The following is a 12,143-nucleotide window of genomic DNA, read 5'->3' on the forward strand; positions in this document are numbered from 1 at the left end:
CAGGATTGGGCATGCTGGGCCAGGAGATAGGGCAAAGGGAGAAGAGAGGGCCAACCCCCTTTATTTCAGCCCCTAGTGAATACAGCTGTTTGGAGACTGACAACTCAACCATCCCCCTTGCAAAAATCACACTGCTGTACCTTTGGCTGTGGCTGGTGGAGGGGGGAGCTCCTTCCCCAGCTCTCTGCTTTGGCATGGTGCACACAGAATCATAGAATCATCATAGAGCAGTTTGGGTGAAAAAGACCTTAGCAATCATCTCTTTCCAACCCCCTGCCATGGGCAGGGACACCTTTCACTAGAGCAGGTTGCTCAGAGCTTCACCCAGCCCAGCCTTGAACACAACTCTACAACCACTGCAGTGGAGGCAGCCCTGCAGGTTTATTCTCTTTTAAACACTGCCCTGCCTGATATTAAGAGCAACCCAAGCCAGACAAGTACAACTGCTCTCCAGGTCCTTCAGGAGATTTCAAGGACTCAGTTCTTTCTCTGCTTGTCAGGGAAAAATGAGCCTGACTGTGAGGCTGTGTTCCTGGGAGTGAGGCTGTCCTGGGAGAACATCTTAGAAAAACACATAAAACAAAATAAATCAGTGTAAGAGCAGCTGTCTAGATAAAACCCTATTTTCTTTTAGTTATTGCCTGTAATAGACTTCTAACACTTTCAACTAACTGGATTAACGAGGAGAAAAATGCATGAAAATAATCATTTTATAGAACATAGGAAATGTCTTCCCCTTAAGGAAAAGGATAAAACATCCAATCAGACCATTCCTATCTGTACAGAAACACCGCTTGAAGTTACCTAGGCATGGAACACTATGCCAGTTTAATCTAGTTAGAGTCTTACCCTCCAAACATCATTTCCAGCCTCCCTGAAGCAGCTCTTGCTCTCCTGGCTGGCCAACAATTAGGAAGATATTAGTGGGTTCAGCTAATTGCAAAATGCAGGCACTGTCATGGCCCTGTTACTGTAATTGGCTGTCAGAACCAGGATTGTAAATTATTTGAGACTATTGAAAAATCAGATCAGTCTGTGGCAGCAGGAGCAAACCAGGAGAGCAGCAGTGAGCACAACATCATGTTGGGTGTAAATATTTAAAACTGGGGCAAAGTGGAAGGGGATTGGGAAGGGGAGGCAGCTCCACAAAGCAGCATTTATTCCAAAGGAATAACTTAGGAGCTCTTAGGCAACAGTCAGCATTGCAAAATCTGCAGTCTGCCAGAAGACCCCAAGGGCTTTGTGTGCTTTCAACCTTATTTACTCTCTTGCTTTGAGTCCTTGGAGTGGAAGCTCCTTCTAGGTCTGTGCTGAAACATGGCAATCCTACAGGGGTTGGAGGAATTTGCTGGAGTGTGATTTCCCCAGAAAGCAAACAAAGTGAGCTATATTTGCCCATCTCTGATTATCTCCCTATTATTATTTTACTATTACATAAGTAAAAACTGAAAGGGGGTCATTGTGTGTGAATATGGCACCACTACAGCTCCATCACCAGGGAGCTTCCCTGACAGCTCTCCAGGCACCTTTTGGGGCAGCCTGAACCCCAACCTTCCTGCTCAGTGGGAGTGGGGTCACAGGATGCTCAAAGCTTTCCTCCTCTCTGCTTTGGCATTTTCCAGCCCAGCAAGGGGTCAGCAATAAAGGGTGAATTGTTCCATGGTCCCTCACAGCCAAAGGAGGCACCTTGAAAGGAGTGAGAAGAACCAAGCCTGATTTTGTCTCATCTCCTTAATGTATATTTCAGATTAATTTGCAAAGTACATTGGCTCATGCTTCACTTTAAGAGGGTGAACCATGTCTGTGCCATCAAGGCATCTTCTAACATTGGCAGTGAAGAGCTATCACATCAAAAGCCTATCCTTGTTTTAAAATCATTACTTGCTGATGAAAGACTGACACTCCCAAGCACAAGCCAGCCTGATTTGGGTTTGTCTGCAAATAACAGTTGTGTGGCCAAATAAACCTGAGCCAGTTCTGTGCATTTTGTCATCATCAGAAATTGAAAGTTTGGTTATTTGTATTTTTAAGGGTAACTGGCAATTGAAATAATCCCACTGAAATATAAATAAGGCTCAAAGACAGTGAGACCATCATAAACTAAGTCAAAAAGAAACACTACAGAGGTTCCAATCAGCCACCCCAAAGTTATAAAACATTATCCATGTACAAAGCAGATAGTTCAACTAGCATGGAAAGGCTATTTTTACTTTTAATGCAGTGACAGATTTTGCATGAAATCTCATGTTCAAGACTGATTTAAATCTCACACAAAACAGTGAGGTCAGGCTATAACAGCTATTGATAGTAAAATCTGAAAACAGGTCAGGCATTTGACAATATTTGTCTCTTTTGCCTCATTTCCCAAATTCTGAACTATTTTCCTGGCAGTTCAAATTAAGGAACATTTCAAGCACTTCTGAAACTGCTTTATAAGAGCAATAATAATAATTAAAATAACCCCAAAGGGATTGCTTTGCAAAAGCATGATTGTTTTCTTCTTTTTTTTTAAATAACAATCTGACACAGAGATGAAATCTACCCCCCATGCATGAATGCTTGAAACATGCCTTGGGTAACTCTGCAATTCAAATCAGGCAAGGATGGCACAATTTCCCCCCAAAAGGCAAATGTCAAAGATTCTGGAGTTGCATGGCAGCTTCCAGAGCTGTGCATTGTCCTTCCACAGAGGCTCATATTAAAGAAAAAAAACCTCCTTTCTCCTAGTTTTCCCTTTTTTCTTTGTGACTCTAGTCTGAGTTTTATTTTGACATTAGCAAGGCTCTTTCTATTGACTTTCTTCTCCCTGGTGAAGGCACTGAGAACAGGTGATTAATGGTGATACACCAACAGAGCAGTAAATGGTCTCCAGTAAGTTTCATATCCCTTCTCATTGTCAAGACCAACACTTTTTCTAAACAACAACAACAAAAAGGAACAATTAAAAAACCCCAAACCCTCTTGAGAGATTCCCTTTAAAGATAAGAAATCAAGAACAAGACAGCACTGAGATGTTATTTATATCCTGCCTTCCATGTCAATTAGGATTCATTGCTGCTCCCTGCTCAGAGAATACCAATGCAATCTGTGCCTCCTCATGGACACTGCCTTTGGCTGGGGGGGAGGTGCTATTCCTTTTTTTGACTGTGTACACCAGAACAAAATAAGAAGTGCTCGGAAGAAATGCTTGGAATCAGCCAAAGGGCCAAGCTCACATTGGGCAGCTCCTGCATTTTCCTGAGCATGGTTACTTATGAGTACTTATGAGGCTGAGGAAACCTTCAGTCCATCCTCTTAGTAAAGCTCCCTTGGAGAAAAACCAAATCTCCATAATCTGTTCAAAATTTTCCCAGTTCTGGAAAACTTCAGAAAACATCAGTACTTGTATCCCATCAAGGGCTCAGAAGGTTGGGGGCAGGTGCCTCTCCAAACTGTTTTGAGAAGTTGAAAAAATAAGGGAGAAAAGGCAAAACTTGGTTAAAAGTTGGACTTGATGATTTTGGAGGTCTTTTCCAACTTAATGATTCTAAGATTCTATGAAAGGATGGGGCAGGAGCTGTTTCTTTCCAGGGCTGATTACACCACTAGGTAAGGACTGGCACTACATGCTGTTTGGTGACCTCTTTGCTGCCTTTAAGTTTATTATCTGAAGCAGTTAATGGGCTCTGTAAAACTAAAACTGAAACTGCAAGGAAGCTGATGGAGCCCCCTCAGCTGTTTCTACATTTCTGGCTGGGATGTTTCCATCTGGTACCACTGTGTGACCAGCCTGGCTTTGCCTCCTGCTGCTTCCCATCACACTTCCCTGTGTACTGAGAAACAGCTGGGAAAGAGCACAGCTTCCTCTGGCCTCCTGCACTCGTGGCTGGGTTACACAGGATTATAAACCCAATTTCCCAGCACTGCTGAGATTGGGGAAATTAAGATAAACTTGTGTGTCCTGTTCCCGTCAGGCTGAGGTACCACATGCAGAGGATAAAAATGGAAAAAAACAGAATGAAAGGAATAATTTTGGTGTCTGGTCTGAACTGCCTCTGACAAAAACTTCTGTGCATTTGAAGGCTGACACAGGACACTCTTGGCAGTGCATGGGAGGGCTTCTCCTGCTCAGAATCCCCTCACCCTCCTACCGCCCACCAGCCTTGAGGCCTCTCATTGCCCACACTGCAGGAGAGTTGAAGTCACTCCCTAAACCACTGGAGCAGCAGCTTTATCTCCAGTTTCAGTCTCAGTAGCTGTTTTTGATGGGAACTGATCCTGGTCACACAGAAAAGCATCATCTCCCACAGAAGACTTGATCTCAGCACTGCTTGTGGCTTGATAAAAGAGCAAAGACCTGGAGCTCAGTGAAAGGACAGGGATGTGAGATGGAGCTGGGGTAATGGGGCAGGAAAGAGGGAATTACCACTGCCCCCGAACTCCTCCAGGCACCGGGCTCAGGCTGGAGCAGCGCAGCAGGGCTCCGTCTCTTGGAAGAGACCCAAATCCACCCTACCCAAGACCTGCTCAGTATTTGCATAGGTCCCAGCCAAACACAAGGCAGCACGAAGCAATAAATTAACTCTATAGAAGCATTTCTCCTTTCCCCCTTTCATCCAGCATGCACGAACCTTCCCTCTGCCTCTTTTTTTTTGTTTTTTGCTTTGCAACCCCAGGTTGCAACCCAAGCCCTGCGACCCTCCGGCAGCGCTCCCCGGCCTCGGCATCCAGCATCGCGCCACGCCTGAGAGCACAGGAGCTGAGCCTTGCTGGGGAAGGGTCCCCGCTTACCGCCTGCCACTCTCCGGCCGCCCAGCGGTGCGTGGGACACGCGGGGAGGTGACAGTCCCGCTGCGGGGGTGGCCGGCTGGCCGGGTCGCACTTGGCCTCCTCGGCTGCCTTCGGGGCGCCGCCGTGGCACTGCACGGAGCGGCGCTGGACACCCCGGCCGCAGGACACGGAGCACTGCAGGAAGGGACAGAAGGTGAGTGGAGCTCCCATCACAGCCAGCACGGTGAGTTCGGGGGGTTCGGGCTCTGCTCTGGGCTCCAGGGCATCGATAGCGATGCTCTATCAAACTTCCGAGCGAGGCTTTTCCTTGCGCAAGGGAACATTGGGAATCTGAAGCCAGTGCGAATATTTGCTGTTGGTTTGTTTCAGTGGGGTCAGGGCTTCCTGGACAGGATTTTTATTGAAAAATCTGGTTTTATTGCAAAATAGCAGTGCTGCTAAACCGCCCTGACATTCCAGAGGCGGCCAGGCTCTGAGTATTGCTCTGAGTATTGCTTCTCAGGCACTGGTTCAAAAAAGTAATAGTTCAGAATACATCAAATGCCACAAACAGAGTGGGCTTTAATGAAAAGCAAACTTGGATTCTATAGAAGAAAGTGTGTAGCTATAGAGAGGGAAAGGTGTGATACAGCTGGGATTTCTTTCAGCATGCATCTAAACGTGCACATGCACCAAGGCAGGGAATACAGTTAGTTTTTGAAAACAAATGTCTTTTTGAAATTAACTGCATTTCACATTTCCTTCATTACACTGTGGGCAAATTTCTCCCAACTTCAAGGCACAGTAACAAATGCCTGAATTTTTCTGTCTCTCAGACATCTTTAAAGTATTATCTACACTGCAATATTATTAACAGCTTATTTTTTCTTTCACGCAACATTTCTTAGTGTTGTGACTGCACACTAACATGTTTAGCAGTACTTAATATTCCCCTGGAACAGATTCCTCCTGGCTAGACCTTAAAGTATACTATACAGATTTGGAGTAAAGAGAATTTGCATTTGTACAAGAAAGTGCATAAAAAATAAAGGTATGTATTAGAACCACAGCTGAATTAACAACTAATATTGGTTATTTATAACAACTAACATTACTTATTAATATATCAGGAACTAAGAAAATAAGTTCGCAGCCTTATGAACTTACTTTCATATGAACTATGAAAATAAGTTCATAAATAAGTTATTGCAATGCCCACTAAAATGAGCCTTCTTAAGTCAGAGAATTAAGTGGTGCTTAATGGGGAAGCAATTCCCTTTTCTGTATTCCTTCATAATGCTCTTTGCTTTACTATCCAAATGCCCCATAAAGCCAAGAAAACCAGAGAAAAGCTGACTGTGACTATTTGTCTGGCTTCAGATATTTGTAGGAGGGTGGGAGCATTTTTGTGTAGCTTTTGAAAGCAGCAGTGGGATTTCTGTCACTAGTGATGCAAATGCTTCCCATATGCTGCTGCTTCCCTGGGATTAACAGTGGTCTTTGTCCTACACATTCCAGAGGGGGACTCTTAAACTGAATAAAGGCACAAACTTGGAGAAACATATATAGCAGGATGCCTCCATGCTCTAAGATGCCTTTTGAGTTGCATTTATCACCAACATAAGAAGCCCAGGTATGGATGAAAGAGCACAAGTGACACCGTGGCTTTTTCATGGGGGGCTGCAGTGTGTATGACACCTGGGTTTGGGAAGAGAATGGTCCCTGGACTGTGCCAGAAACTCCACCCGATGCCCTGCCTGTGTTTTTATATAGGGCTGGATTTCAGCCTTTAACTGAAGTATGCAAATAGCAGAGAGCAGAATAAAATATTGGTGTTTTTGTTAAATGAAAGGTAAATGGCCATAATTGACACTACTTAGGTGAAACAAAGGCATTAAATCGGATATTTCAGTGCAGACATAAACACACTTAAGACTTGGAGAAAAAGCCTTTTTAGAGATATATCAAAAATGCTTTGCTCCATGGAAGTGGGCTCTTAATGCAGAAAAGAAATAACCACCTTCTGAATACAAAACATCCAAAGAGAAAAAACCTAAGATTGGAGCATCAGCACAGCCAGTGTCCAACTGAGACTGATTTTTAACCATTCCTGTATTTTTTGATCTTTACTTTCTCAGTAATTCCTTTTCTAGAAGGCAAAAAACCCCAGCACCTAAAGGTATGTGCAATGGGTTCTGTGCATATATAAGGATCCACTTTTATGGGAAAATCTCACCTTATTTCTCATGCAGATTTTTACTGGTTTATTCAGCAGAAAAAGCACAGCAGCTCAGCTTTGGGATTAACTTTCTGAGACAATTAGACCTTCAGAAAGTTAGGGATTTTTATGGATAATATCTAAGTGGAAACTGATCATGGTTCCTATTTGCAACAGTGGCACTGGAGATAGGGAAGGTCACATGGAGTTTTCATGCCACATTTATACCCTGAACTACTGTGTACTCAGAGCACCAAACTCGTGTATGTTTCATGCTCTTAATGAGATATTCAGCATCTAAATCCAGCTTGGCTTCATGGAATTAGATCTCTGATCCCCCTTACAAGAGACCCAGAACCAGCACTCCCAACCTGTGACAGCCCCAACTCTTCATCTGTCACAGGCAAAAAAAAATGCTGCCAGCAGCAGTGAGCCTCAGAGATCCATGTCACAGCATCTGACAGGGCTTTAAAAAGCCCAGTTTGACATTGTAGCATAAGTGTTTCTACCCTTTTACTTTTTCCCCAAGCAAGATGCTGGTTGGTTGAGCACAGCCTGCATCAGGAACCTGGGCTGAGGAGCTACTCCTGGAAAAGCCTGTTCTTAGCCTTATCATTAGCACACAAATATTCCATAATTGCCTGGTCATGAGAGATCACCTTAGACCATAAATCACCTCATCCTCCTATTAACTTGGGTTTCTTTCTCTAGTTGCATAAAATTAATATCCATGATGCAGTGGAAAGCTGGGAATTTTAAACCACTTACTTTTACCAATTAGTATTAGTGTATTTTAATGCAATTGATAGACCATTACATTATTATGTTTACAATTAATAATAAAAACTGCTTTCAGGAGCAGTCATTAAATAAGGTGCAAATTGGATACCACAAGACTGTCTAGTGGCCTTGCATTTCATTTTAGTCTGGCTTCTGTATAAAACTGAGATTTCAGTCGTGAATATTGACTTAATTTCCAGTATGGGAGCAGTACTGTGGATTTCACAGGCTGGATGCTCCTGTCCTCAGGTAAGGAGCCCAGACCTCAGTAACTGAACCTCACTGGTCAACAAGCACTTAGTCCCTCACCCACATAATGGCAAATACTCCTATCCTGTCAATCCAAAGGTAAGGATTAAAAAAAAACCCTAATACAAGTCTGAAAACAATCATAGATCATTAATGGGTTTATTGCCTTTTTTATTAGTGGACATTAATCAACAGCATGCTGTCCTAGTCCTAACATTTGCCTGTAGCAATGTGAATAGTTTGTATTTCAGGGAGCTGGAATGCAGCAAGAATGGGTGTTTTGTACCTAAATTTGGAAGACAGAATGCAAGGGAACACGATGTTTTACAAGTTAACAGTTCGTTTAGTCTGGGATTTTCAATAATTCCTCTGATTAGCACACAAATGAGGTAGAGGGAAAAGCAAGGTTCAGAGTTAAAAATGTGATGCAGCAGATTCAAGGTGATGACAAAGACATTATTTTCAGGAAAACAAGGATTCAAGGTATGCTTTTAGCATAATAACTCAAAATAGTTTTCATTTCCAGCAGGCTCTGCTCTATGCATCACTGTCTGACTTTTTAACAAGGGAAAAACAAACAATGAGTTTATTTCTCAAAACTAAGGAAGATTTTATTTGAGTTATGATATTTAAACTATATTAAAAACATGAATAAACAATATATTCTCTTTAATATTATATACTAATTATGTTTCTAGCAAAATCCTAAAATATACAACAAGGAATTTGCTTGCAGATAGACACTAAAAACAAGCTGCCTAGTTTTCAGCTGGTACAAATCTGTACTGCTCCACTGCTGTCCATGAAGCTGCAGTGGACACCAGAAGCTGGCCCAAAACCTTTATCCCTGAATAATTCATGAGGACAGAAGTAATTGGAAAACCAGGTTCTAACCAATTTGATGGAGGAAGAATACCAAAAGGTGCAAAAGGGTACACAACATGTCTCACCTGGCCCCAATCTCCTGCTTTCCACTTCGGACATCTGCCCCCTCTGCATTTCTTTTGCACGTTGGGCTTAGCAAGGTGTTTACAATGCTCTTCTTCTACATGCCTCCCTTCCTTTGACAAACAGTACACACTGCGGTGCTTTTGGCCCCTTCCACAGGAGACAGAACACTGTAAATATAAAGTAATAACAGATCAGCTTTCACACTCATACAAGGGCCATGGCTATCCAGGGCATTTTTTTGTAGCTTGACCAAAAAGCACCTCCACAGGTCCCCAGCAGGCTACACAAAGCTTGAGGGGAGTGCAGACACTTAATATTGTATGATATTCTTGGTCAAAGCCCTAAAAAATGCCAGTATCAAAACAGAGAAAACAGCTGACATTCAGCAGGGATAACAGCCTGGATTCCTGGCGTTGCTCAAGTCTTTTCAAAGGAGCAGAGTCATCTTACAGGGATCAAGGCACGAGCCCTCAGTATCTACTTAGAAGAACTTGAAAGGAACCATTTCCATTTACCTTGATACAAAGGGATGTCAAATATTGGTAAATCAGGAGGGTAAAGTGTGCTCTGCACCTTCACAGAGGGAAATAACTGCACAAAGGACAAGGCAGAAAAGTGCAGCATTTCCTTGTCCTTGGTACAAAAGCTCGTGTTTGTTTTATCAGTGTAGTCTGACTTTTCTTTTTTACTTCACTAAACAGACTGAAACCAGGACATGTTCATCCTTAAGATTTATGCATTTTGAAAACAACTCAGAAGGTGGCAAGAAGGCAGAGCCTGGAGAATCAAAGCAAAAAGCAAACCAGCAGGTATGTTAGCTGCAAGCTTTGTAGTGAAGCAACTAATTTCAACCTCCCTCTGCAGGTTCACTGAACTTTTTCAAATGTGACCACTTCTGGCATGCAAACCCCAAGCAAATTCACTTTGATTTCAGATTAGTGTCCTCTAAAGATTTAGGAATCAAAGGGGTTTGGAATCACGACACGAATTTAATATGACAGTTTCATGTAGAACAAGCCTCTTACTCAGCATGATGCACCCAGAGACTCAGCTTCCATTTCTTCATTACATGCTACCCCATAAGCATACTGGTTTAATCCTTGAGGGCAAACACACTGTTTTAACCACCTCTCCATATAAAATGTTCTGCTTTCTTTTCAGAATGGAGAAAACATGCAGAAATGAGGCTTCGACCTTCATTTTGGAGTCTCTCCATCAGTATATTTCCCAATAAATATATTACAGATTAAGCTCTTCCCAGCCTATAAATAACCCCCCAAAAATTTATATATATAGCAGCTCTGGAAGATCCACTAGAATAGAAATTGGCATATACATTGACACCTGTGAATATTTTATATTACAGCCCTACTTACAGCTCATTCAGCTCACAAAGAACCAGCCAGAGAGCAGTTTCTAAATGGAAAAGTTCAAACCAATGTGGAGAGAAATGGATGTAGCCCCTAAAACCAGACATTGATGCTTAAAAGCTTGTATAAATGATTCCCTGAAAAAGGTTGTTTTCCTGCTGCAAGAGCGTTACAGCTCAACAAAAGATCTCTGAGGTCCAGTTAATCAGTTTTAAGAGCCATTAATGATGCTCCTCTGAGAGGCTGAGCAGGGATAACTGCCTCTGAGTTTTCCTGAGCTCAGATCAAATTCGAAGATAGGCCAAAAAGCCCAACAAGCAACACCCAGCCTTGCACTGAAAAACAGAAGAAATGCCGTCCCTTGCAATAAAATAAAACTTCTACAAGTTACCCAGTTCCATAAACTTAACTTCTTTTCTTTAGCGTCAACAGAAGAAAGATCAAGCTAATGTTACCCTATTTTTATATGCCTTCAAATGTAATCAGAAGTTAATTTTTTCATTCTCTCTACTTCTCTCCCCAGGCAACGAAAGTCAGCAGCTAGACAGAAATGTCACATCCTAAAAAACCCAGTTCTAAACTTCTAGTATTTTCATCCACTTACCGTCTTGGGACTAAACACCAACACTGATGCTTAAACAAAAATTAAAGTAAATCTTGGTAAACAGTCTTCCTGCAGGTTATGCCACTTTGACAGCTAAAGTCAAAGAGTAAATTTACAGCATTGATCAGGACTCTCTCATGTCCCATATCCTGAGCTGATACAGCCTAGAACATCCTTAATTTAAAAAATATATGGGATCCCACTACTTACCCTAGAGTAAGACTAACCACACTGTGCAACAATGCAAGCACCTTTCTGGGAACCTGAAGCTGGTTGATAAATACTTGATCTTACAAACAATTTGGTCCTAGTTATTTCCAGAATTATTACTCCCTGTCTACAAAATGCTTCGCTTTGGCATGGAGCCTGATTCTGACATTTATCTTGTGATCCCATGATCAAACGAGTCTGCGTGCAAACCTTGGTGCACTCAGAGGTTGAGGCATAATTTAGTTAATTTTTTTAATACTTAAATGTAATTCCCAAGATGCTGGAATGAATCATTTCTATGTCTGCCTTTAATATAAATCATATTTAGGCAGCTGTGCATTTTCAGATCTAAACCACCCGTTTGCTTTCATGCACATTTGAGTTATGATCTCATTTGTACTGACAGAAAAGAAAGGTTGAATAATCTAATTTAATCAAGTATCAGAGACTGAAAATTCCTTTGCAAAGAGTCTACTTAATAACTGCCATCTAAGTCATCTCAGGTATTCAGCTTTTATCTGGCACATAGATTTTAAGCATATGTGAGCCATATGCAAAGCAGAATTTGATAGTGAGCTGCATCTCAACTCCATGTGAGTCCGGGAAGTGCTACACCCAACTACCACCATCAGCCTCATAATTTATTTTGGACCCTGGATAAACTTTGCATTCCATTAACAGGATTCTTCATGGCTGCAAATGCTGCCTGCTTATGGTACCTACCAATAACATTACCACAATGAGGTAAGCTTGTACCTTGCCTTCCTCAAAACATTTGGCAAAATCACTGTCTTCACATTCCTCTTTTTCTTGAATTTCTCTCTCACATCCCCCATAGAGAATGCTTCCAAGTAATGGGGGCAGGTGGTGGCTCTCTGGAATAACAGCCTCACCTTATCCAAGGTTTTCTGAGTCAAGAGAAAAGCCTCTACCGGTTTTAATCACCTTTAGGCCAGTCCTGAAGGTGTAGCCAGGTACTGTATGGAATTTTTTCACTAATCAGCTTCCTAGA

The 12,143-nt window shown here is 42.2% G+C and overlaps 1 protein-coding gene across 2 annotated transcripts in view; it reads right to left on the minus strand.

The window, feature by feature from the left end:
• Positions 1–12,143, minus strand: part of ADAMTS9 (ADAM metallopeptidase with thrombospondin type 1 motif 9) — a 79,187-nt gene that overhangs the window by 13,011 nt on the left and 54,033 nt on the right. Inside the window, exons 29-30 of one of the 2 annotated variants that reach the window (XM_021551207.2) lie at positions 8,947–9,114; positions 4,771–4,944 (exon numbers count right to left, since the gene is read on the minus strand). In XM_021551207.2, the coding sequence (XP_021406882.2) occupies positions 4,771–4,944; positions 8,947–9,114 (342 nt within the window). Of the gene's footprint in view, positions 1–4,770; positions 4,945–8,150; positions 9,115–12,143 lie in introns of those variants that run through there. The other variant, XM_021551199.2, reaches the window with a different exon arrangement.

The sequence above is a fragment of the Lonchura striata genome, chromosome 12 (assembly GCF_046129695.1).
Source record: "Lonchura striata isolate bLonStr1 chromosome 12, bLonStr1.mat, whole genome shotgun sequence".
Lineage (NCBI taxonomy): Eukaryota > Metazoa > Chordata > Aves > Passeriformes > Estrildidae > Lonchura > Lonchura striata.